The 25,392-nt window shown below is 39.3% G+C and overlaps 2 protein-coding genes across 8 annotated transcripts in view; one reads left to right on the top strand and one right to left on the bottom strand.

Moving 5' to 3' along the window:
- mpp6b (membrane protein, palmitoylated 6b (MAGUK p55 subfamily member 6)) overlaps positions 1-14,857 on the top strand; it is a 143,411-nt gene extending 128,554 nt beyond the window's left edge. For all 7 annotated transcript variants that reach the window (XM_039736181.1, XM_039736182.1, XM_039736185.1 and 4 more), the window contains exon 12: positions 6,560-14,857. In XM_039736181.1, the coding sequence (XP_039592115.1) occupies positions 6,560-6,736 (177 nt within the window). In that variant the 3' untranslated portion in view covers positions 6,737-14,857. The remainder of the gene's footprint in view (positions 1-6,559) is intronic.
- Positions 14,858-16,723: 1,866 nt separating this feature from the next.
- Positions 16,724-25,392, bottom strand: part of gsdmea (gasdermin Ea) — a 53,735-nt gene continuing 45,066 nt past the window's right edge. Inside the window, exon 11 of the mRNA XM_039736550.1 lies at positions 16,724-17,799. Coding sequence (XP_039592484.1) covers positions 17,569-17,799 — 231 coding nt within the window. The 3' untranslated portion in view covers positions 16,724-17,568. The remainder of the gene's footprint in view (positions 17,800-25,392) is intronic.

Here is a 25,392-nt window from a genome sequence, read left to right as displayed (position 1 = left end):
TAGTTTATTTAGTTAAATCTGTTGAATATAAATCAAGTTACAATTATGCTTAGACTATTTAACTTATTTGAGAGGCCTTCTATGTCTCTGGAGTATTGGAAACAAGTCCTGGTCAACACACTACAAGAAAGACATAACACTTGAAGCTGTGGAGACAAGAGCAATGAAGTGTATCCCAGGACTTATTGACATGCTGTACCTTGACAGCCTCAGAGAATTTAACCTGAGAGGAGATTGCGTGGGGACGTCATCCAGGGCTTCAAATTCACAAAAGCATTGATAAAGTAGATAAAACTGAATCTTTCAGCTAAACAGTGAATCACTTACTCGCGGACATCACTAGAAATTAAGGGGAAGTGCATTTAGGATTGAAGCCAGGAAGCACTTCTTAACACAAAGAGTTGTGGGACTGTGGTACAAACTACCGATACATGTTGAAGAAGAAATCTTTACAACCTTTATGAGAACTGTGGATGAGAAATTGGGATAGCAACACTATTAGCTAAAAAAGATGCTTGCTAGACTGAATGAGCTTCTCTATGTCAAATTTCTTATGTTCTTATTACATTCATATCAGTTCCTTATTTATATGGTACCTTTAAAAACAGTGATAAATATTTTTATTACTCAAGTTTCAAATTTTGCTTAATGCCGGTTACATGGCCCTGCCACACTCACATTGACAGCTTCCATGAACCAAAATGTCACATGCGCATTTCAGAGCTACATAGTATCAGTGCATGATGTTGGCATTCAGTTGTCAGATTTTCAGATATCATATTGTATACATGCTTATATTAATTATTTAATTTTGTTAATTTGGGAATGTTATTAAGGTATCAGTAACATGTACGATGTCTGTTAGTGTCTCAGATTATTTAGAAAAAGTAGGACAGCTTGAAGCTGACAAGGCATCTAGAGAAGTGTGCGGGAGCAGTGAGACTGGTGAGGTTTATTAAGCATTCAGTTTTGCAATATTTTTTTAGTGGGATCAAACAGGAACGCTGGGCTGTTTTCCTTTAAGTCTAATATTTTTTCATTCTTCAACATATTTTCCAGAAATAATATTTACAGGTAAAATTCCATTACAACGAACTGCCAGGAACCTAAAAGATATTTTGTTGTAATGAGATTCTGTATTTGATGCTATAGTGCCATCTTTAACTTACATCCAGGCGTTTACAGTCATTTCAATAGCTTCTTTCATGTTAATTTTAATCTTCTCCTGTCTACAAGTTATGCTGACAAGAATTTTTCTCAGCATTTCCTTGCGATAACACACTTTCAGGGTGAGAATGATGCCCAAATCCAGTGGCTGAAGCACTGCTGGGCAATTGGGTGGGAGGAATTCAACGCGAACATTATCTAAACGCGGAAGCATGTTGTGGGCAGCACAATTAGCAATTAGAAGCTGAATCATCCTTTTCTTCTTTTTTATATTTGAGGTTTCTGAACCCTTTTGGGATCCCCCCCACCGGGAACGTCACGCTGAAGTGCGTCCCAAAACGCGATTGCCGCATCTATGTAAGATTGTTTGTCTGTTGCCGGGGCAGGGCAACTGCAGGCTCACAGTGATGCAGTCAAGTGCCACAGAAGCGAATCCTAAAAGATTGGGGTCGCACTATATGTCCCTGTCTTACACCCCCAAAACACGAGGCTGAGTCTCAGTACTTTAGCAAAAACAGCTTTATTCAGTTTGAAACATGAGCCGCAGGGTTATTTATTGCAGTGGGATCTGCCACTCTCCTATAAACAGACACAGCAGTCAGACAAGGGTTGTGGACAGGTTACTATCTCGAGTAATCTGTTCCCTGCATTTACAATGTTCCTTGCATCACCCATCGAGATTTTTTCAGTTTGCTTCGTTAAACAGCTGCAGCAGAGCTGTGAGCCTGCTGTTGTTCTGGCAACGGATACATACTCTTCCACAGATGTGGTGATTGCACTTTGGGACACTCTTCGGCGTGTTGTCCAGTTGGGGGAGGTCCCAAGAGACTTTAGAAACCTCACGTTTTCTTGAATGAGCGCTGCATTAATAGGAATGTTTCTTGAACGAGCATCACTTAACCACATAAAAATGGCTTTTTCAATGTCTTTAAATGCAGCAGTTCACATACGTTTGCAACCCGAGATTTTTCTTATTTTTTGCTTGGTCTTTCAAGAAATTTGTCGATGGCGAAATTCCGAATTCACTTGCAAAGTCTCTTTTCTTTTTGCCGCAATCGAGAGCTGCAAAAATGTAAAGGTTTTTCTTTTTCTAATATAAACTATTATCGTGTTTTTTTTGTGTCTGCCGTAACTATAGCATGTGTTAAATTCCACAAAATGGATGTTTTTCAAATGTTGACGAGCAATAAGCAAAAGGTATCACTGAAAACCACCGAAAACAAAAACAACAAAAAAACAGTATGAGGAAAGTTTGAAGAAAGAAAATTTTTTTTTTTACATTTGTTTGGGGATCGTTGTGCACAACTGAGCTGCGACCACTGAACTAACTGCTCTATGAATGATTCACTCCAGCATTTCAAGGTCAATTTGTAATGAAAGTATCTGCTGAATGTACTTCCTAGTAACGAGATTTCTATAGACTCATGTCATATGGGGAAACTGTCAGGACCATAAAAATACTTTGTTGTAATGAAAATTTCATTGTAAAGATATTTGTTGTAACGGAATTTTACCTGTATTTAATTGTCGTTGTTGTTTTGAGAGGACTTCTTGCATTGTAAAGCCTGGGATCGTGTGGGAAATCATTGTGTCGTCTCAAGATTAGTAAGGTTTTATAGAGTGAGGCGTCAAAAATGTGCCTTGCCTTAGGCGTTGTTACTTACTGTGTCAGACCCACTAGTAAATAACCGGAAGAATCTGGAAGAGTGGAATAAAATAGGATAATAATGACACAAACACAAAAAACCTGCTTGCTATGCTCCAATAAAATTTAGCAAACTCAGATTTGTAATTTCTCATGTCAGGCCTTTTCATCATTCTTTGTCATTTGTTCTGGTGTCTACTTCGTTCTTTAATAAATGTTGTTATTATTAGGATAAAATTAAGGAACAAAAAAGTGAAATAACAAGAAAATGACAAAAGAGAGTTAACTACTATGGCAAATATGCAACTATTTTAAAATGTATTAATAAATGTAAGTCTTGCACAGCTGCACTTTTCTAAATGCAGAAGAGCAAAATAAAAAGAAGACAAGCAAGATAATCAATGAGACCAGCCAGAGGAGAAATGACTGCAGTCATCTGGGAGCCCCAGAACCAACATTGCACATCCCTGGCCTGGTTCTTTTATTTTAAGCGAGGCTGGAAAAGCAAGATGTAGAGGCAATTATGCAGCAACCAGATCCTTACGGGTGTGGCCTTCAAAGCTAGCCATAAAAAGGGCAAATAAAAAGTTTCTCCTCCTTGAAGACAAAATTGAAATCAAAGCAGACCATTATTGCCACTGATCCAGTTGTTCATTCAATCATTTTCCTAACCCTGCTTATCCACGACAGGGTCGTGAGGCAGCTGGAGCCTAACCCAGCATTCACAAGGCTCAATGCAGGAATAAGGTGGCAGTCCATCACAGACCATTAATACCAGGTTTGTGCAATTATAGCAACAGTTCAGAAATAAAAGTGCATATGTTGTGCATGCATTGAGAGTGTAATGACTTGAACAGTCACTTAGTGCTCAATCATTTTAACTTTTAGTGTCTAGTGGCTTACAAAGTCAGTTGAATAAAGGAATAGCACTACTAGTGAGATGGATCTGTCATGTTCCTTCCGTACATGTAATGTATCTATGGTTGTGGTAGCTAACCATTTACAGTTCCAAAATGTTCAAGTGTATGTTTCAGACCATGATGACACGCTCTGGTGGCTTAGCTTCTAATGTAGCTTTGAAATGGAAGCCTGAAGCAGAACATTGATAGTCTGTAATGATGTGTTATTGGTAAAAATGAATGGGCAACACACCATATTTTTGGATTTGTTTAGTTTTTAAACCACAGCAACTAAAATAGAAAGAGAGCAGGAAACACATGTACCGTATGTTTAAATACCGTGACTGAGATTTAGCCTACCATAGAAAACGGTATACAGTGATTGATGTCAAAGTGAGTACAGTGCAGCCAGCCTTGTTACGCAAGTCTGATCGTCTATGTGAGATGCCTTGAAAACGAAACATCAAAGGCAGAGTTTGCAGAAATCCTAAAGTAACAGATGGAAAGCCGGAGGCTACCTGTCTCGTTTTATTCAATGTTACCTTTCATGAAGTTGTTTTCTGATGCATAAATCTCAGAACAACTGTGAAGTGACACTTTGAATAACGTGATTTAAAAACAAGTCTTGTTATACTTTTAATGAGATTTGGAAAAGTTTGCATCTTGATTAATGTCATTGATTATCTAGCCCTGACATTATACTTGGAGTCTGATTTTGATAGTACTAATTAAGCATGAATTATTTTTCCATTATAAAATAGAAATTTACAAAGAGAAAATGTATGCATATTACCATAAATTTAGCAATCTTTACTGATCATATAGCATTCTCTTTAAAACCAAAGCTGAAATCTCCACAAGTAATTTGAAAAGTTCCATACTTTATGTGTTAAGAAATTTTTAAGTATTATGTTATATTTTAATGGTTATAAATCTAACATCTGTCTTTAATATTAATATATTGGACTGCCAATACTGATGCTCTATGTAAGAAAGGTCAGAGCAGACTATACTTTCTGAGAAGGTTAGCATCCTTCAACATCTAAAGTAAGATGCTGCAGATGTTCTACCAGACAGTTGTGGCGAGTGCCCTCTTCTACGCGGTGGTGTGCTGGGGTGGCAGCATAAAGATGAAAGACGCCTCACGCCTGGACAAACTTGTTAAGAAGGCAGGCTCTATTGTAGGAGTTAAGTTGGACAGTTTAACATCTGTGGCAGAGCGACGGGCACTAAGCAAACTCCTGTCAATCATGAATAATCCACTGCATCCACTGAACAGTGTCATCTCCAGGCAGAGGAGTAGCTTCAGTGACAGACTTTTGTCACTGTCCTGCTCCATAGACATCCTGAGGAGATCGTTCCTCCCCCACACTATGCGACTCTTCAATTCCACCCGGGGGAGTAAAAGCTAACATTACTCAGTTATTGTCTGCTTTTTTTATTTTTATTTTTTCATTTTTATTACTATTTAATTTAATATTGTTTCTTTGTATCAGTATACTGCTGCTGGATTTTGTGAATTTCCCCTTGGGATTAATAAAGTATCGATCTATCTATCTATCTATCTAATAAAAGTTCTTGTATTTGTGCACCATATCAGTCTGTACTTTTAACAAAAGGACTCGCTGTCGGTGTTGGCTGCCAAAAACACCATTAGTGGACTCCCAGTTGAAAACTATTCTTATTGTCCAGCATATCCCAGATAATTTCAGTTCATTTTTTTTTTTGTATGGCACTCTTCATGTTTTTGTCGCGAAAGGACATAACAGTTTCTGTGTTGTGAAACTTCCAATGAATATGCTCATGCCATCCAGTCATATGCTCAGAATGTGCAAGATTCTTGTGTTTTTTGTTTTTTTTTTGCTAAAATACTGTTAAATAAGTAATTCCAGAAGATGAAAGTAGTCCACAAACAGTAGGTGCTTTTCATGGGATCGAACTTTTGAGCTGAAAACAGGACTCTTGACCAATGAATGAGGTGGAGTGAGGGATGGGTCTTCAACTCAATAGCGCAATCCCGTGTGAATGAACATTTTATATAATCTACAATTTTCCAACATTGGTCACCTTAGGGTCCCATCCTATCAGAAACGTTTGTTGTTTCCTCCATAAAAATATAAGGAGCTTAAAAAGTTTTCTCCGCCACCACTACAAACAATGTGGTGAAAGTAAAATATAAAAAAATATGAATCTCTGAGAAAGAACAGCTTTTCTGATGCATTCTTTAACTAAACTACTGATGCATGTGTGATGTCACAATAAACGCTGACAGATCTGTTGATTCCCTTGTGAGTGTATTGATTTTACTTTTCATTTTAAAATGCAAACTTTGCAAGTACTGATTTTTGGGAGCCAGCACCGACACAGAGTTCTTGATTAATAGTACAGGTCGATATGGAGTACCAATACAAGCACTTTTATTGAAAGGAAAAAAAAAACTATGGTAGATAAAACAAATAGTTTATACAGGTGTATTTTTTTTTTTAAAGAAAACAGACTGAATCAGAACAAAAAGCAAAGATCACGAAAATAATCATCCTTGTTATGATTGTGCGATGCTGTGAAGTTTTTTGCTCATAGACCTTACTACGTCTACTGATCACTGAGGAGGCCCAGTACTGAAGTTATAACTGCCAAGCTGCTGTCCGTTGTGCATTTTGTAAGGTGCCACTAAACTTCAGAGGGGACAGACACTCAATGTAAACACAACTGTCTTATACTAGACTGAAGTTTTTATCATTTTCTTTCCCCCCACTTGAAATTTGTACAGACTTCTTAACTGTGCGTGCATTTATATGAATTGTTTTGAAAGAAAAAAAAGACAGTTTTGTTTTTCTCTTTCTTTTAGGACATGGACTTGAAAAAGACAGTTGACGAGAGTGCTCGGATTCAGAGAGCGTACAGCCACTACTTTGATCTCACCATTGTAAATGACAATCTAGACAAAGCTTTTGAAAAACTCCAAACGGCAGTGGATAAGCTCTGTACAGAACCACAGTGGGTGCCGGTCAACTGGGTCTATTGAACTTGTAACTGAACTGGAAGGAAACGCATGTGGACACACAAACCGGGGAGACCTATGCCGACCAAGTCTTCATCGGGTATCCCATTCAACTACAGTACGTTCACTTTTTATAACAAAATTGAAGGGAAAGTGTACTTAATTTATTTTAATTTTATACATTTTTACAAAGCTCTTTTTATTCATATCATCCTAAACTTCAAGAATTCAACAGAAATGGGTGCATTTTTTTCTGTTCTTATTTGTTCCTGCACCTTGTGTGGCATTTTCAGCTAAAGATGTGAGAAAAAAGAAGACCTTTGAATCTTGTTCTTCACCCGTAAATCATGTCAGGTGTAATCAGGAATGTTTTTTTTTTTTTTAAATAGGAAGGAAACTGTATGCTTCAGCTGGGATATTTTACATTAGAGCAATACAACTTTTATTTGAATTTCCACTCTGTCTGAAAATGAACTTCCAGTGATACTCCACAGTCTGTGTTTTTGTTTAAAAAAAAAAAAGAAGACAAACAGGGTGCATTCAAATATGAAAATCTCTTGTTCTAAGATGATTCAATAATGAAATGCCGATTGTTAATATGGATGCTGCATGGAGACTGAGGGTCCAAAACAGACAATTGTATGTGTTCAAAAAAAGGCATGCACTTCTGCACGTGTTCAGCATTGCCAAAGACAAATTGGAATACAAAGCTGGAACCTGGTGTTCAGAGTATTTCTGCAAGGGAAGAAGAATTAAGAGAGCTCAGTATTTGAAAGCACCTCATGCACAGTATTAATGTGGTCAGTCTTTAATTTCTGTTTATTTCCTAATAATATGGAGAAACAGAGACCTGAAGAGTAGCTTTATGTGAAAGAGTTCATCTATACACTCGTAAATATATATAGTATATAAATATATAAAATGTATAAATGTGTACGCATTTCCCTTTACTCTTAGAGTAAATTACGAACAGCAGAGGGGTTAGTAGTATGCAGTAGGTTTTAATGTGTCTATTCACTTACTGTCACTTTCTCATTTGTATCTGCAACCCAAAAATCCTGTTTGCTGCCAGTTTTAATTCACTTTGTATCACAGCTCACTCATACATCCTTTTCTTTTGCTCAGAAGGGTTTATATCTTACATGAAATGATACTTGTGCAGGGGTCTAAAACACAAGGGGTCCTGAAGTCAAAGAGGGGAGTAGGGTCAGTGATCCACAGAGACTCTGGAGGGCCTGCAGCTCTGAGGTTGATACGTACTTTAGAGAGGCCCTCTTGGGCTTCACACAGACATGAACAATTTATAGCACCATTTGTCACTACTTGTCTACATAATGCAGATATCATTATTTTTACTCAGTTTATATTTAAAAAAAAACCATAAAACTGAAGACTTCATCTCTTCAGAATGCACACCTTAACCCTAACTCTACAAACGTGTATATGAGTGTTTCCAAACTTATTATCTGGTGGCACACTTTTTTTTTTTTTACCAAAACCATCCCAAGGCACACCACCATTCTTCTAACGTCATACACATGCCCAGCTGTCAGAATTGCAGGATGACCGGAGAAGCCAGTAAAAAAGGGCAGCCCAGAGATCAGCATTCCCAGACACGGCACTTGATGAGTACTTTGGTGGCATCTCCCAGCTGCTTCGTCCCTTTGCCTGTCCCTCTCTGACTCTGGGACAACACGTATGCCCACAATGAGACTTGCTGGCAACCACACACTCTGGCAGATGGACTCCAGCAGTCAGCAGATGCATCTGAAGTTTTCCAAGTGCTGTGTCTGCAACATAGCGATGGCAGAGCTGCTTTTATGCCAGCTTCTCCAGGTGGTCCTGTAATCCACAGACAGATCTGGACCACCTGTTTAGCTTGTCCCTCTCAGGTTCACACCCAGGTATGGTACACCGTTATTTCTACAGCACACCTGGGTAAGCTCTCTTGGCACACCACTGTGCCACAGCACACTGGTTGGAAATTGCTGGTGTAGATGATACGCCAAAATAAAGATTTATGCAATAGATAATAAGGTGATCAACTTTTAAACTGAAATGCTTGTGACATTGCTGTTAATACTGAAGAGAGGTAAAGGTCATTCAGTTTTGGACATTATTAAGAAAAATGGAGTCATTTAAATTTCTCTTTAAGCTAGTGCCACTAGATTACTAATTTAGGGAATAAAAGCCGAGCAGTTTATAAAAGTAACATTGTAGCTTTGTAAAGACAACACAGACAAACGAATCAAAAAGCCAACACTGCCATTACTGGTCATTGCTAACACCGAAAGAAGCTGTCAAAAGTTTGATTTGTGGCATTTAAATTAAAATACAAAGGTGTGTGATGTTTAAATTCTTGAGTTGTGCGGCATCACTGATTGATTCTCTTTTATTATCAGATTCAAACCGCCTCAATTAATAACTCAGCTCTCTCCATTGTAATTCTCTTAGGTAGCAACAGCCCACCTGGCCAGAGGCACCAATTCAGGCCACACTTTTACACATTCATACACCCCCTGCCAATTTAAGTTGCCCATTAAACTACATGTACCCTTTTTGGGCCCCACAGACAGCCCACCTGGAAAACGGGTACGGTGTGGAAACTGACACTCTGAGTGCTTGGCTCCACTTCCTCACATTCGTTTCAGTCGTCTCACTCCATAGTGATAATGCTCTGCTAGTTTGTGTGCCAGTGGGCACTCAAAGGCTCCTGCCCACTTGTCATGCTCATGTTTTTCTTATTTCTAGGACGGTTTGTTTTTCACTTCCTTTCACTCAGATACAGTGGCTTGGACATCAGCGTGATGATTCCATGCATATGTGCTTGATTTTCATATCTGGTGTCACTTTACAGTAAATCTGATGTTTTTCTTGTGGCTGTCAATTTCATTCTTATTTGGAACTTTTACATTCAAATCGGCATCACTTTCACAATTCCTTTATTTCATTTGTAAATACCTTCATTACATAAACACAGAAGGGGTGGTAATTGTGGAATACAATTTATGCCAAAATGAATAAATAAAACTGCAGTTATGAAGCTGTTAGTCACATGAAAAAGTTTGACAATATATATAAATGAGTCAAAAACTGTGCAAAAACAAGTACATAATTAAATAAAAATCATCTAAATATTATGGATTATAAAGTTACCTTATTTGGGTTCAATAATGTAGTTGCCATACCTTTAATTATTGTTCTTTATATTCTAAAATGACCTTTGTCAATCAAGACACAGACCAACAGGCTGAACCTGCTCCTCTTGGTCTGTCACTAGCGATCAATTCTTGAGTCTGACTGTAGGCGGCACGCTAAGAGTTGGGTAGTCCGGCAGACGAAATCCAAAGAGGTCATCTAACACACAATGCTATCCTGAGAGGAGCTGTCAGTGTCCTCGGACGTAGAAGTGCTCTTCAAAATGTTGACATTGATAAAGAACTTGGTAGGGGTTCAAGACTGACTGAGCACACTGTGAAGAAATCCCATCAGCACATATTAATGCTAAATGTCTACAACTGGAAATCTCAGTTGACCTTCTAGACATGGCAGCCACTGTGCTCAATTGATCTTAAACTACTGAGAACTGCCTTGTCAATGTGAATATTTTAAAGTACGCTTATCTGTCTGAGCATTAGAACTGTATTGTATATTTGTCGTATAATAGTGCAGACAGTCTGCTCTTCAGATATGTGAGGCTAAGTGACTATGCACTGTTAGAGACAGGGAGTCCCTGCATTCCCCAAGGCTTGAGAACATTCAAGAAGACTTGTGGAGATGTTCAGTGATGGGCTACAACAAATGGTAGCCCCATGCAGGGTTTTTGTGGTGGTGTTCTTGGTGGATCATGGAAAGTCAGATGGAGTGAGTGTGCCAGTGACAATAAGAAGAGGTGATCGCCGATGCATTAAGGAGGAAGAAAGGCGCAAAACTAGCAGCATCATGCCTTCAGTGCATATTTGTTGTTTTATGAGGTTTTCATTGTGGATTGTAATAGCATCACTAGGCTGTTAGGCCCTTAAAATACAGTTTGCTATTATTTAATAAATGCGCCCATTGCATTGTTCAATTACAATATGAAGGGGTACCCAAAAATAACCGGAATTGGGGAAAAATAACTGAAACTTTAGTCTTCCTCAAAGTACTCTCCATGTAAATGAATACACTTGTCCCAACAGTTTTCCCCACTGGTGGAAACATTTTTGGAATTGCTGAAAAGGAACATTGTCCAAGGCCTGCAGCGATTTTTCTTTGACTTCCTCCATGGTCCAAAAACGCTTTCCTTTGAGTTCTTTTTTCATATGCGAGAACAAGAAATAGTTGCACGGATCAAAGATCAGGTGTGTAGGGAAGGTGGCAAGAACTCCAAGACACACAAGTTAATTCAGAACTCTCTTAAATAGCCCGACGATGATCTTCATAAATTTCATTGCAAACTTTTTCAAGATTTTTGTCATTCTTAATTGTGGAAGGTTGGCCAGATCTTGGTTGGTCTTCAAGTGACATTTCCCATCGTTTGAAACACGAAAACCATTCATAGACCTGCGTTTTACTTAAAGCTTCCTCTTTAAAAGCAGTTTCAAGCATCACAACAGTTTCAGCAACTGTTTTCCCTAAAAGAAAGCAAACTTTAACACAGACTCACTGTTGTTTATAATCACCAATCACAAAAATTGCAGAACATGTTTAATAAGCACCAAGAAAAACTGACACAGAATGCTGTTTGAACAATACAGAGAAACGCAACTTGGCAGACTGCCACAGAATCCTGTAAGTATGCTACACCTAGTGGCGAAATTCACAACGAAGTCTAGATTGTGCGACAGGTGCAAGTTGCTGTTGTTTTTGGGTACCCCCTTTTATATACAGTGATCTCTTGTTGGCAAAAATTGCTGGAGTTGGCAAGTAGTAGGATGAAGTTATTGAATATGGCGCTAGGTATATTGTACCTACAAATGTGGTTAATCAGTCCACTGAGTGGCATTGTGCCAAGCTGATCGAGTGCGTGTTTCTGGCATTTATTTTCCAGTCGTGTGGGTGACGTTGCCAAATTTTTTTCTTCTTCTTTGTTCAAGCCGTCAGGGCAAATTTTCAATAGTCAATACTGATAATGTTTCTTGACATTGGTGGAGTTGTTCATAAAGAGTTTGTCGCCCCTGAACAAGACTTTTAATCGGTGACATTACATTGAATTGTTGAGGCGTTTTCAGGAAAGCAACAGAAAGAAAAAAAAAAAGCCAAACATCCAGAGAAGTGGCGCACACAAGACTGGGATTTGCAACGTGACAATGCACCTTCACACACCGCGTTGTCAGTCCAAGAGTGTTTGATCAAAAACAATGTGATTGCTGCTTCACATCCCCATATTCGCCAGATCTCACTTCTTGAGATTTCGTTTTGTTCACGAAATTAAAATTGAGACTAAGATGACTTGCTACTGTGAGAGAAATACAAGAAAAAAAACACAGGAACTTCTAGACATGGTAAGAAAAGATAAGTACAGGAAGTGTGAACAGGAAGAAGGAACTAAGATACTGCATCTGAAGGAGAAGATTTTGAAGGTGACTAAAAGGGAATTGGTGTAAGTTTTACAGTTAAGTTTCTTTTTTTCTTTTCTTTGGAACCCCCTCATAATTCCTCTGCAAAACTGACTACAGCAACTCTTAACTGCTTTAATGTTTTTGCCACTTTGAATGTAAGAAAAGTCGCACCGAAGACCTTTGGTATGTTGCTGCCTACAGTCAGGCCAAAGCCCTTAGCAAGAAATAATTAACTAACAGGCAAAAGGTAAGCCAAGCAACACAACCACAACACAAAGAGGCATCTGGGATAAACGTTGTGGACATCACAGTAGCGTTCCGAAAAAAGTCCTCTTGTTAAATACAAGTGCTCAGTAATAATGGGGTCATTAACACTGCAGCATTTCAATCTAAGATGATTACATTGTTGAACTAAAATAAAATGCTGACCTTTTATTTCTTACTAATTAGATAACTTTTATATAAATGTTTTTTTTTTTTTAAAACCATTGAAATATATTACTCTATTTTTTAATGTGATTGTTTCGTAATTGTCATTTTGTTTATTTCATTTTGGCACCAATGATATTCCACAGAATACACAACACTTCTATCTTCAGACCTCTATATGAGAGTGATTTTAAATTGAAAGAACTGAAATGGATGATGGGACACAGCAGACATCAGCTCGAGTATCGCCTCCCTTTGCAGTCACTTCAGTGATCTTTGAGAGTCAAGTGTATGTAGGTGCATCTCGCCAGTGCCCTCAGCAATCTTTCATAACACCCCCCTCACCCACCCTCACAGTGGAGCTCACTGCCTGCATGTGTATAAAGGTGGTCCGAATTTGGTGAATTTAGACTCCCTGCATCACCGCCTGATGAAATGAGGGGCTGCTGGGGCAGGAGTCTATCCCAACAACATAGAGTACCTGGCAGGGACCAACCCCAAACCGGGTGCCAGTCTAATGCTATGCCCACCCACATTGACACTAGCTTGGGGAGAATTTAGAATCTGCATTTAACAAAAATTCACATCTTTCGGTGTGTCGCCATGCCGCCCCTGATGCCACTCCTGATGTACTTGCATTGATTTACTAACAGACATTCAGCAAATTTATACTAGCGATGGGCCAAACAGGAATGTTTCAGTTCAAATACAGTATCACAAAACTGGCATTAAAATTCCTTTTGCAATGCCTCCTAAGCCTTGTTCACACGCCCATACTTACCTGTGTCCATTACATATTTTCCACATAAAGACGCACTCATTGTACGGCTTACTGTGTTTTTCTGCACATGAAAACTGACTACAGGGGAAGTCACACTGCCAAACACCCCGACTCTCTGCCATTACTTAGCAACCATCATATTCCAAGTTAAGGATACACACACTTGTGGGGATTTTGCTCTAGCGATCTTTATTGAAATATTAAGTGATGTTTGCATATTTAACGCATGAAAATGTTTCCAGACAGGAACCAAACTGTTCTTCTTGTGCACAAATTTCACTGGAAGCAAAACGTGGTTTATTTCACAAATGTTTTTTTGCAAAGTGAAGCACTGAGTTTTGTTACAAGTGCGTGAAGTGATTTGCTTATCAATATTGGTCACCAACTGGTGAAATGCAGAGAGAGTCGGCAGTGCCATTTGTTCACCAGGCTCACTGGAGGAGACGTGTGCTTTTGAAAAACTCTGGTGGTAAACGCGTGAGGTGGAATGTGCAGTGTGCCCAGTAAATTTTAAAGTTTAAAGATCCCGTTTAGTTTTTATAACATTTAGCCTCATACTACCGTGATAAACGACTGTGTATCCTGCAGTTTTGTAACATCCCAAAAACGAACGCTGCAAGTTCCGTCTGTCTTGCCAAGATATGGCGGTCATGCTCCGTAACCCCCCATGACTTGGCTAACACGGCCCATCCACTGTACAACATTATTATCATGTAGGTCACTTCAGATCCTGAAAATGCAAGAGCAATTGTATTTTAATTTTTTTAAAATGTTTTCTCATATTTATGCATGTCACCATATTCAAAGTATTCACTGTTGTGTTATTGTCTTAATACTTTTGAAGAAAGATTTTCATACTAGTTGGTCTCTCCATTTTTTACAACACATTCCATACCAAGGTGCAGTTCAGGAACTGGAAAGAAGGGTAAGTCTTAAAAGTTTAGTCTTCATAACATTCAGAAAATCATACTCAAAATGACCACTACACATTTTCTACAAACAATCGCTAGCAGTTTGTGTGTCAGTAATGAATTTAAGTAAGGGAACAAATACTAAAAAGCTTTTGCATATCGATGGGTATGTTTTGTGTTGTATGGAACTACATGCTGATTCCTTTTAACTGTCAGATGGTGCAGAGAGTTGGAAACAGCCTTGGACGTGTTTACATGGGCTCTGACTTCGTCTGGTTGTCTTCTACCACTTTCTGTTGGTCTCTCTTCATTTTCTATAAACCGTAGGAAATGCGCAAAACTGACAGATCACAGGTTTAACAACTGCTCACTGTGCCAAACCAAGTAGACTTGTGCTTTTCATTCAGCCGTATGGCTAGAGTACCTTTCTTCAACATCTGACACGACCATCTCAAATAAAAAGATGTAATTTGGAAAAATCTTATATTGTCTTTTTTTTTTGTGGGTGCATAAAATTAATCCTTCATGTTTTCTTTGCATTTTCACCCTCTCTGCTTGGGTTTTTTAAGCATTGCTTAGGCTACTAGATATGAACATTTAAAGATTTGGGAGTTTTCCTGTGGATGTTTCCCCAGAAGATGCACACAGAATGATGTTTGATTTGTTGGACATCCAGTTTGTTTCTCTACAAATCCAATATGCTACCGTTGTGTGGAAAATCCACTTGAATAGTTTGGGTTCAGTTTAATGAAACCCAGAACAGACCTGTCCAGCATGGTTTACAGGTCCATTCCAAGGCCAATGACCAGCTAAACGGTTCATTTTATGAAAGACAAACATACGGAGTCCTTCAACATTTGTAGAGTTGAGCAGTATAGTCAGTTTCACTGTCTGACTTGTAATGGACTTCGTTTCAGTTTATTTTTCTATCATTTATCTGAAGCTCCAACACTCAGAAAAAGGAAATTGGATTTCCTACAGGCTATTAAAATGTAGCTGGGCCAGCATTCATTGGTTTGTTAAATGCTGTTGAGTAGCTATCCAAACCAAAAAATAATGTAAGCTGCCATTAACCTCCTTAGCATTATGTTTACCCCCAAAAAATGAAACAAAAATGCTGAATTTTCTTAACAAGAAAAAATGTTATTACTTGTAACAGAAACCTGTAAATATCAAAACATTAACATACATACATAAGGAAATGAATGTCTGGTGTCCACCACTGTACTGATGCAGATTTAATAAAGGGTGGCACAGGGAAATCGGAAATTTTCAATTGATGTTAAATGCTTGAATAAACACATTACGAAATACATTTAATGATGAAGTGTATTGTACAGGATATGCAGTTAATGATGGTAATCAATATTCATTTTATGTTTGGAAGGAAGCATCATGAAGATGTTGTCCATTTCTCTGTACACATTCTGACAGCATGTTGTGGAAATTCTGCATTGTTCGACATAACATGTCAAGAGGAATGCCATTGATTTCCTCTTCAGTCCTCCTTTTTAGTTCAGCAATGGTTGCAGCACGTGTGCGGTACACTTGGCTTTTAAGATGTCCCCACAGAAAAAAATCACAGACAGTGAGATCTGGGGATCTCAGACACCACGGAATGTCACTGTTGCGTGAAATGACCCGCTTTACAAACAATCGTCGCATAGCTGCCATCGACTATAGCGCAGTGGCTCCACCTGGGGACTTCTCTTTTTAAGGCTGAACCCGTTTCTTCGGAATTACATACCCATGTTGTAATCACATGAGCAGACGAGATATGATCATGATGTCCTGTGCAGCAGTCACACTTCTCACCATTCTTATGGAAGGCTTTCACAGCGAATGCTCATTGCGCACCACTCCACTGCTCCATTATATAATGGCAAGGTGTTCTAAACGAGGTCGCATTGGTCCCAAACTACTGCCGACGCCCCAGGGTCGCCAACACCTAGTTCCAAAATTTCCCGCTTCCCTGCACCACCCTGTACACGTCCTTCATGTGACATGTTTTGAAAGAGTCACCAATGCACAGCCCGACGTCACAATCAGGACTGTACCAGCATGTTTTCCTGTGTATTTTTCTTATACTTTTTTTGGTTGCTTATACTTGACAGGGTATAATGTCAGTGCCTGATCTACACAATGGATGCCACCTATTGTGTTATTATAGGCTGCCACAGCGCAAGGCTTAGTGACTTCCACATTTCTCCTGACACGAACATTGGCGGTGAACGCTTTGTGAACGGTGCTCAGGAGGTTAACGTCACTTTCACTATTGTAATCACTTGTTTCAAGCAACAGTTCCAATTTCAATATGTGCTAAACTGCCTTTATGGCTTTTCGTTGGCGGTTCCAGCACATTCATGAATATTAGTAAGTTACTTTAGTGTTATCATAAAGTGCCAGAAAGTATACAGATGTTCATTTTTTTTTTAAACAGGATGATGTTATTTCGCCCACTAGATGGCAGCACAATACCATCTGGTGTTTTGGTGGGCTTAGCACTGTAAAGCGGATCGTTAAACGTCACCCAGAGTCTGACTCCGGTTTAACGGTAATTGTACTTCTGAGACTTCCGAGTCACACTCGAGGTTAACGCATTTCATTTGCTTCATTAAGCTGTGTCATTTTCAGCCATTTTTTAACACCTAGGATAGGAATCGGGTCTCAAATTGAATTCCAGGTTTGGGTGGCACAGTGGGTCGCATTTCCTTCTTAGGTTTGCTTTATCTAAGGGGGTGCTTGGTGAAGACCTTCCAGGTCTGGTTTTTGACTGAGGACGCTGAGCTCCGGTTTCCCATGAATCTGCGCTGGAGTAAGCTGGTAGGTAATCACCTGAACTATCAAGGGCTTTAAGAAAGAATCATTTGTAGAACTGCATCAGCTTTCAAGATATTCAGCATCTCCATTGAGGTTAAAAAGAAAACAAGCCATGTTATGTGATGAGATATACTGTATGCAACATTACAAAAACATTTAGAAAATATTTTCCAGTCACTTGATCTCTTTCTTAATTTTAGTAATACTGTGTTTTGTAAAAAAAAAAAATATTGCGTGTTCTGAGCTTAAGCCACACTAGTTAGGTATTTGAGCTGCTGGTATCGCTGTTTTTGAAATCAGTTTTTAAGCAAGGAGCTGTGTGAAGTGGAATGAATTTGTTCTGGTTTTGAGTCTTTAAGATGTTCGCGTGAGACTTCAGCTTCTGGCGCTCAGTGTAGCCAGGCCATCGAGAACTAAACACAGAAGGAACGGAAGATGTCCTGGCTGCTGTCCTGCTGTTGCCTTTATGGTAGAGTCGGCTGCTTGTAGATTGATGTCTGATGAGGCAAAGAGGCTTTGAGCTTTGAGGAATGTCTTCTCGCTGGCAAGGCACGTCAGGGGCTCCTCATCCAACGAGGCCTTGCCATTGTGTATGATGTGACTCACCTGTAATAAAACAAAAGATCCGTTAAAAATGGAAGTGTGAGATTTTCACACAAGAAGCAAGGGTCGGCTATGGAAGGAGGTAAGAAAAATTCATTTGTTAATAAAGGTCTCGTCTGCATGATTTGCAAATCTGCATTTTACCATTTTTATATTTTATTCATTAAATATTCTGTCCATTTATCCAAATAAATTATTTATTGTGCCCATCACTTCATTACCTCTCAAGAAGATCTTGTATTCTGTGCATTTCTTTTTATCGCTAGAATTTCATTTTTTTTATCCTGAGAGTAGAGCAACCCTTTAAGAACAAAATATCCCACCCAAATTTTAGTTGTTTTCTGTTCTGCCTGCTGTTTTGTTTCTTCTGATGATTAACTAGTGGGGTGAAACGTGTGCACAGAATATCTTCTGTCTTCCACTGGTTTTCCAATTTACTCATAATAAGTGGACTCCGTGCATTGTGTCTTTTTACTGTAAATCCCTCCTCTCCATGCCAACTTCTCCTACGTTCTGACCAGATGTGCACAGTAGCCTGCTGTTTGCCTCCATGTATTGTGTCCCAATGGTTGTGCTGGTCCATACCAGCGGCAGCAGCCTCTCCAACCCAAAGCCTGCCCAGAGTGTGGAGCTCCTCACTCTGCTATTCGTTTTAGTCGCGTGCCCTCTGACAGTGTAAAGAGATGTTGGTATGTGGACCGAGGTCTCCAAACTCTTCTGGTGTCACTGCATGCACCGTGTCGCTTTTGTGCCTCGGAGGGTTTAAGCTCATTAAGAAAATGGAAGGGCAGGTGAATTACAGGGAATTAAAATGACTTCTAATCAGAATAAAGCATCCTGTCAGCACTCCAGCTAGTGAGGCCTAACGCGCACCATAATCTGACGCCAAAGGCCCACCATAAAGTGTAAACGCAATGCTGTTGAGTGCATTCACTGCTATAATCATGAAGAAGTTGTGCCCTTTATACCGGCTGTGTCGGGGGGCTCCCAGCTAGTCTGTATGGCGCCGTATGACGCATTGACATGGGCTGTGTAATCTGTTATACATACTTTGATTTTTTTTTTTTGGCAATAAAATTTTTATTAAAAATATTGAATTTATACAATATCAGAAAATGAGTAAAACTTTTCATTAAAAACAGAGAAAGAAAACACCAAAAATACCCCCTGCCCCCCTAGCCTTGAGAAGTGGTGACCCCTCTTGAAGGAGCACAAATAAATAAAACAAAATGAACAGTGGAACAACAGCTGGCCAGCAGGTAGAGGAAATTGAAAAGCAAGGAAAGTGTATCATGGGCCACCTCCATCCAGCGCCTGAACCGCACTACGCTATCTATGAACTGTAGGGCTGGATGAGCTGCTAATCCGTGAAGCAGAAAGTTGTAAGAGGACCAAGTTAAAGAGCGAAGAGACAAAAGAGACACAGTCAGGTGATGACCTCCATGACAGGCCAGCAATGGTTTTGCGGCAATAGTTGCTCGAGTGATTACGTTCTGGCGCAATACAGAAAGGGAGAGTGTTGGAGAAATCCATGAGGAGAACCTGAGGAGATGGGGAACCTGCACAGAGAGAACTGAGGAGAGAGATTTTGCCACATAAGACCAAATAGAAGCAACTTTGGGATACTGCGAGAACTTCTAGTAAGAAAGTATTTAAAGAGCAGAGATGACCAAGTAGGTCTGGATCAAGCCTAATAAATGGCTCTTGCTTTGGGGGGTTGGGGGTAGTTGGGATTACATGCAATCTGTGTAATTTTGCACTGGGTGTGCTGGTGATTGGAGTTTTTGGATGACGTTTTCACGTTTATTGGGAGCTTTGCACAGCATGCAGCAGAGAGAGGGTACAGATTTGGATTCAGGCGACAAGGAAACCACAAAAGTGTAAAGTGGGTGACGAGGAGAGGAGAGGAGAAGTGAGAGAAATTCCACATGTTCTAAGCACAGATCACAGCTGGAGAGAAAATGAAAAGGAGGGAGCAGGAACTGCAAACTTGGACTGCAACGATTGGAACAACTTGACTCCTGAATCATTTAAGATGTATCTAAATGTACAAACACCGCTTATAAGCCACTTTTGAAAAGCAGTTGGCTTGCCACTTATGTTCAGTGCTGGGTTGCGGAAGCAGTCCCAATAATTTTCTAGAGGGCATAACATATAATGGATCCAATGCGCCCAAACCCCCAATTCATCCTGACACAGAGAAAGGTGGAATGTTTTAAAGAGGGTCTCCTGGTGTACCATAAAAAAAAAAAGATTATTTTAGATCAAAACTTAGGAGGTGGAGATTACTGGAGAAACTTATACAATTATCATGTGGCAATTTATTTGTCTTAATTAATGAAAGTTTAAACTGAAAAAAGATATGGAGAGGGAAGACCATGAAGTGATGGAGTCTTCAGAATATGCCTGTAGTTTGAGGATGCAGAGGTGTTCACACCTAGATATCCGAGGACCCCTGCTTGACGTATATTGGGAGGAAGAGCCGACTGGCCTCACAGTTCATTTAGGGGAAGAAGGGAGGATGTATTCCTGTAGATTTTGTAGCCAAACTGGGTTTCATAAATATCAAACAGGTTAAGCGCATGGGGTAGGCCTTGTCTGGCTCCTTTGAAAATATGAGACGGGGGCAATGTCTGAATTAGTAAACAGAATTGAGGATGAATAAAGGGTTTTAATTAAGTTGATGAAGCTTTCCCTGAAGCCCGTTTTACTCAAAAACTTTCTCCACATCTAAAGAAAGTAGTGTAGATGGCTGTAAACGAGATGGTGCAGCATAAGTGACATGAAGAAGGTGCTATATGTTACCAGTTACACGCTGGGAGTTAATGAAATGTCTAGTCAGGATGAATTAAATTATGCTTCACTAAATGTAGCCAATGAGCAAGTACTTTAGTTAATAGCTTGACGTCTGAGTTTATTAATGAAATTGGCCGATAATTTGCACATTCTGTAGAATCTTTACCTCGTTTGGGAAGAAGAGAGATCATCGCCATGTTAATAGATGGCAGAATTCAGCATAAGGTAGAGTGGAGCAGACAGCTGTTTTCAAAAAGCAGAAAATTTCTGGGGGCAACCCTTCAGGAGGTGAAGATTTGTGAGAGCTAATCGAGTCCAAGGCCTCCTTTAGTTCATCTAATGTTACCAGCCTGTCCAGGGTTGAAGCCTCATCCTTGATAAGACCCAGGAGGGGAATGTGAAAGACCGATACTAAATTCTAGGAGGTGTTTAGCTGTGATTATTGCTGCTTAACAAGGGTGAAGGAATACTTATCTCCTTGATTAAAGAAGGCAGTGAGTTAAAAACTGCATTGTGTGTTCACTCAGGCTTCCTTTCTGTAATTGTACAAAGTATTTAAAGACCTGATCCTATTCATTTTGTAAAATATGCAAAAACAGGATATTAAGCAGAGGGCAAATACTTTTTCACAGCACTGTGGAACTCAAATGTAACTACGTGATAAAACAGTAAATAAGTGCAAGTATGATTTATGTGCATAGAAACAGGATAATAGCCACAAATAGCTATGGACTACTGACTGGAATTATCTGACAGATGATTTACTGTAGTTGCCAGATTCTCGTTATAATTTTCCTGAAACAGTCGTCCTCACTCATCTCTGTTATATTTTGTGCGATTGCGACTACGGCTTATCCCACAGCTTTACTTGCAGCACACACTCTCCTCTCTAAATATGTGCCTTCACCACCCCCTAGTGGCTGTTTTCTTGCTTTACACTATCATGATTCCCAACTCAGTCCTTAGGAGAGTGTAACAAGTACAGTGAAGTTGAGTAAGCTGGCCGTGACGGACCTCTGCTAAATGAAAATGTCAAGACATGAGTGTTAGTTCATGTGCTAATCTTTCTACTCCAGTAACTGCTCTAAATGCTGAAATATTAACCTTTGCATTCAGTTTTTGATTTCTAGGCTTGATTCCTGGCATGGATACTGTAAAAAGGCGCTATATTGGCACCTGACCCAACGCAGACTCGCACCGGAGGCACTTGTAAAAACAAAGAAACTTTATTTTTCTTCACCTGTGGGGCACGTCTTCCCTGTGACCCCCACAGGCACAACACAGTCCCAAGTACACAAATAAAGCACACACACTCTTCCTTTTCTTCCTCTACCACTCCTCCTAGGCAACCTCGTCCTCCTCTTCCCGACTCTGGTCATTGAGTGGTGGCTGCTGGCCCCTTTTATAGCCCACCCAGAAGTGCTCCAGGTGGTTGACTGCCGAGTTCCGGCTGCACTTCTGGGTGTGGCGAATATACTGCCCATACGGGCTCAGGAGTCTCAGCTGCAGCACCCCCTGGCAGCACCTGCGGGACCCAACAGGGCTGCACCCAACTCCAATTCCCATGGAGCCCTGCGGGAAACCGAGGCACCCTTTCCACCTAGGGGGGCGGCCATCTAGTGTCCAGGGGGAGGTATTGCACAGTCCATGGCTGCTCCCCCTGAACATATAACGAAGGGGCATCCCAGCTGGGTATGGATCCTGGCTGTCTGCTACAACACTGTCAGTTTACATTTTGAACATTCCTCATTTGTTCATACTCTGGATGGATATAATGATTCTGTTTTCAGAGCAAGAAAACTTGATTAAATGTAAAGTGTTTGTAGTTGAGGAGCTGATTTGCACTTACTCACACATTCTGGACACTGATACAAGTAAAAAGAGTGCCTTAGATCACACAAACATTGAGCTGAATGCACATATCTTACTGTTATCATGGAAAATGGTATCTACAGTGGTGTGAAAAACTCTTTGCCCCCTTCCTGATAATTTTATTCTTTTGTATGTTTGTCACACAGAATGTTTCTGATCATCAAACACATTTAACCATTAGTCAAATATAATACAAGTAAACACAAAATGCAGTTTTTAAATGATGGTTTTTATTATTTAGGGAGAAAAAACATCCAAACCTACATGGCCCTGTGTGAAAAAGTAATTGCCCCCTGAACCTAATAACTGGTTGGGCCACCCTTAGCAGCAATAACTGCAATCAAGCGTTTGCGATAACTTGCAATGAGTCTTTTACAGCGCTCTGGAGGAATTTTGGCCCACTCATCTTTGCAGAATTGTTGTAATTCAGCTTTATTTGAGGGTTTTCTAGCATGAACCGCCTTTTTAAGGTCATGCCATAGCATCTCAATTGGATTCAGGTCAGGACTTTGACTAGGCCACTCCAAAGTCTTCATTTTGTTTTTCTTCAGCCATTCAGAGGTGGATTTGCTGGTGTGTTTTGGGTCATTGTCCTGTTGCAGCACCCAAGATCGCTTCAGCTTGAGTTGATGAACAGATGGCCGGACATTCTCCTTCAGGATTTTTTGGTAGACAGTAGAATTCATGGTTCCATCTACCACAGCAAGCCTTCCAGGTCCTGAAGCAGCAAAACAACCCCAGACCATCACACTACCACCACCATATTTTACTGTTGGTATGATGTTCTTTTTTGAAATGCTGGGTTCCTTTTACGCCAGATGTAACGGGACATTTGCCTTCCAAAAAGTTCAACTTTTGTCTCATCAGTTCACAAGGTATTTTCCCAAAAGTCTTGGCAATCATTGAGATGTTTCTTAGCAAAATTGAGACGAGCCCTAATGTTCTTTTTACTTAACAGTGGTTTGCGTTTTGGAAATCTGCCATGCAGGCCGTTTTTGCCCAGTCTCTTTCTTATGGTGGAGTCGTGAACACTGACCTTAATTGAGGCAAGCGAGGCCTGCAGTTCTTTAGATGTTGTCCTGGGGTCGTCTCTGCGCTCTTGGGGTAATTTTGGTCGGCCGGCCACTCCTGGGAAGGTTCACCACTGTTCCATGTTTTTGCCATTTGTGGATAATGGCTCTCACTGTGGTTCGCTGGAGTCCCAAAGCTTTAGAAATGGCTTTATAACCTTTACCAGACTGATAGATCTCAATTACTTCTGTTCTCATTTGTTCCTGAATTTCTTTGGATCTTGGCATGATGTCTAGCTTTTGAGGTGCTTTTGGTCTACTTCTCTGTGTCAGGCAGCTCCTATTTAAGTGATTTCTTGATTGAAACAGGTGTGGCAGTAATCAGGCCTGGGGCGGCTACGGAAATTGAACTCAGGTGTGATACACCACAGTTAGGGTATTTTTAACAAGGGGCAATTACTTTTCACACAGGGCCATGTAGGTTTGGATTTTTTTCTCCCTGAATAATAAAAACCATATTTAAAAACTGCATTTTGTGTTTACTTGTGTTATATTTGACTATTGGTTAAATGTGTTTGATGATCAGAAACATTTTGTGTGACAAACATGCAAAAGAATAAGAAATCAGGAAGGGGGCAAATAGTTTTTCACACCACTGTATGTGTTCAGAATAGCTTATATTCAAATAAAAGTGATTCTAAATAAATAAATAAAATATGTTCTAGGCACAGATTTGATTTTTTTGTTACAGTATGTGAGCTACTTTGTCTTTTCTAATTACATAAATGTTAATGAGCTTTTTCTGTTTTTACTTAAAAATCCGGAATGTGAAACTTTTCTGGATTCTGACACCTCCATTTGGAATACATTATCATGGCAAAATTTAAGGAAGAAGTTCATATATGATTGAGACAAGGTCACACAATTGTCATGCATAAATCATGAAATATAATAAAATTGTTTAAACTCCTCAACAATTCAAGACGTATAGCTAATCACAGGTTAGAGGACCCCTGTAAGCAGTGACGATTACTTTATAGCATTGAGCCAAGTGACGTTATACTGCTGAGAAAGTTTTAATACAGCATATTCAAAGTTCTATTTGCAGTTAGAAGACACATATTCTGCCTTGCTCTACTAATGGTTTAAATAAGTAAACATTTCAAATTTCATGTTTCCAAGTGAAATTAAATATTTTACAAAAGGTGAGAAAATGTAAGTTTGTTGTTTATGTCCTCATATCTCATTTTTAGTTGTGAGCTTTAAGTGTTCAATGAAGGCAAACGACTTACAGACAGCCTATGATACTATAGCCTGAACATTTAAATAGAAAGATCTTTAGGCTCCTGCAGTGCGGCCATATTAGACTTGAATGTGCGTGGAGTGTTCTGATCTGAAAGTAGCTGAGGTAATGTGCTCTCTCTCTCTCTCTCTCTCTCTCTCTCTCTCTCTCTATATATATATATATATATATATATATATATATATATATATATATATATATATATATATATATATATATATATATATATATATATATATATATATACTGTATATATATATATATATATATACTATATATATATATATATATATATATATATATATATATATATATATATACAGTATATATATATATATATATATATATATATATACACACACACACATATCTGTTTGGTGTTTTTCCTAAAAGTTAATGGACAGCTTGTTAGCAGTGCATCTAAAAGTTTATGGAGTGGAAAAAATGAAGCTTAAGCATTATCTCTTAAATATCACAGTATTGCTGAATACACCATGATAATCAAAATACTCCACAGAGAACAGATACAGCTCTTAAAGTGTTTAAATGATTGGCCCAAAACTCAACTTGGAGGTGACACGGTTGTGGAAAATAAGCAAACATACTGTATATAAA

Source organism: Polypterus senegalus, chromosome 15 (assembly GCF_016835505.1).
Source record: "Polypterus senegalus isolate Bchr_013 chromosome 15, ASM1683550v1, whole genome shotgun sequence".
NCBI lineage: Eukaryota > Metazoa > Chordata > Cladistia > Polypteriformes > Polypteridae > Polypterus > Polypterus senegalus.
This window is presented reverse-complemented; position numbering and strand designations above follow the sequence as displayed.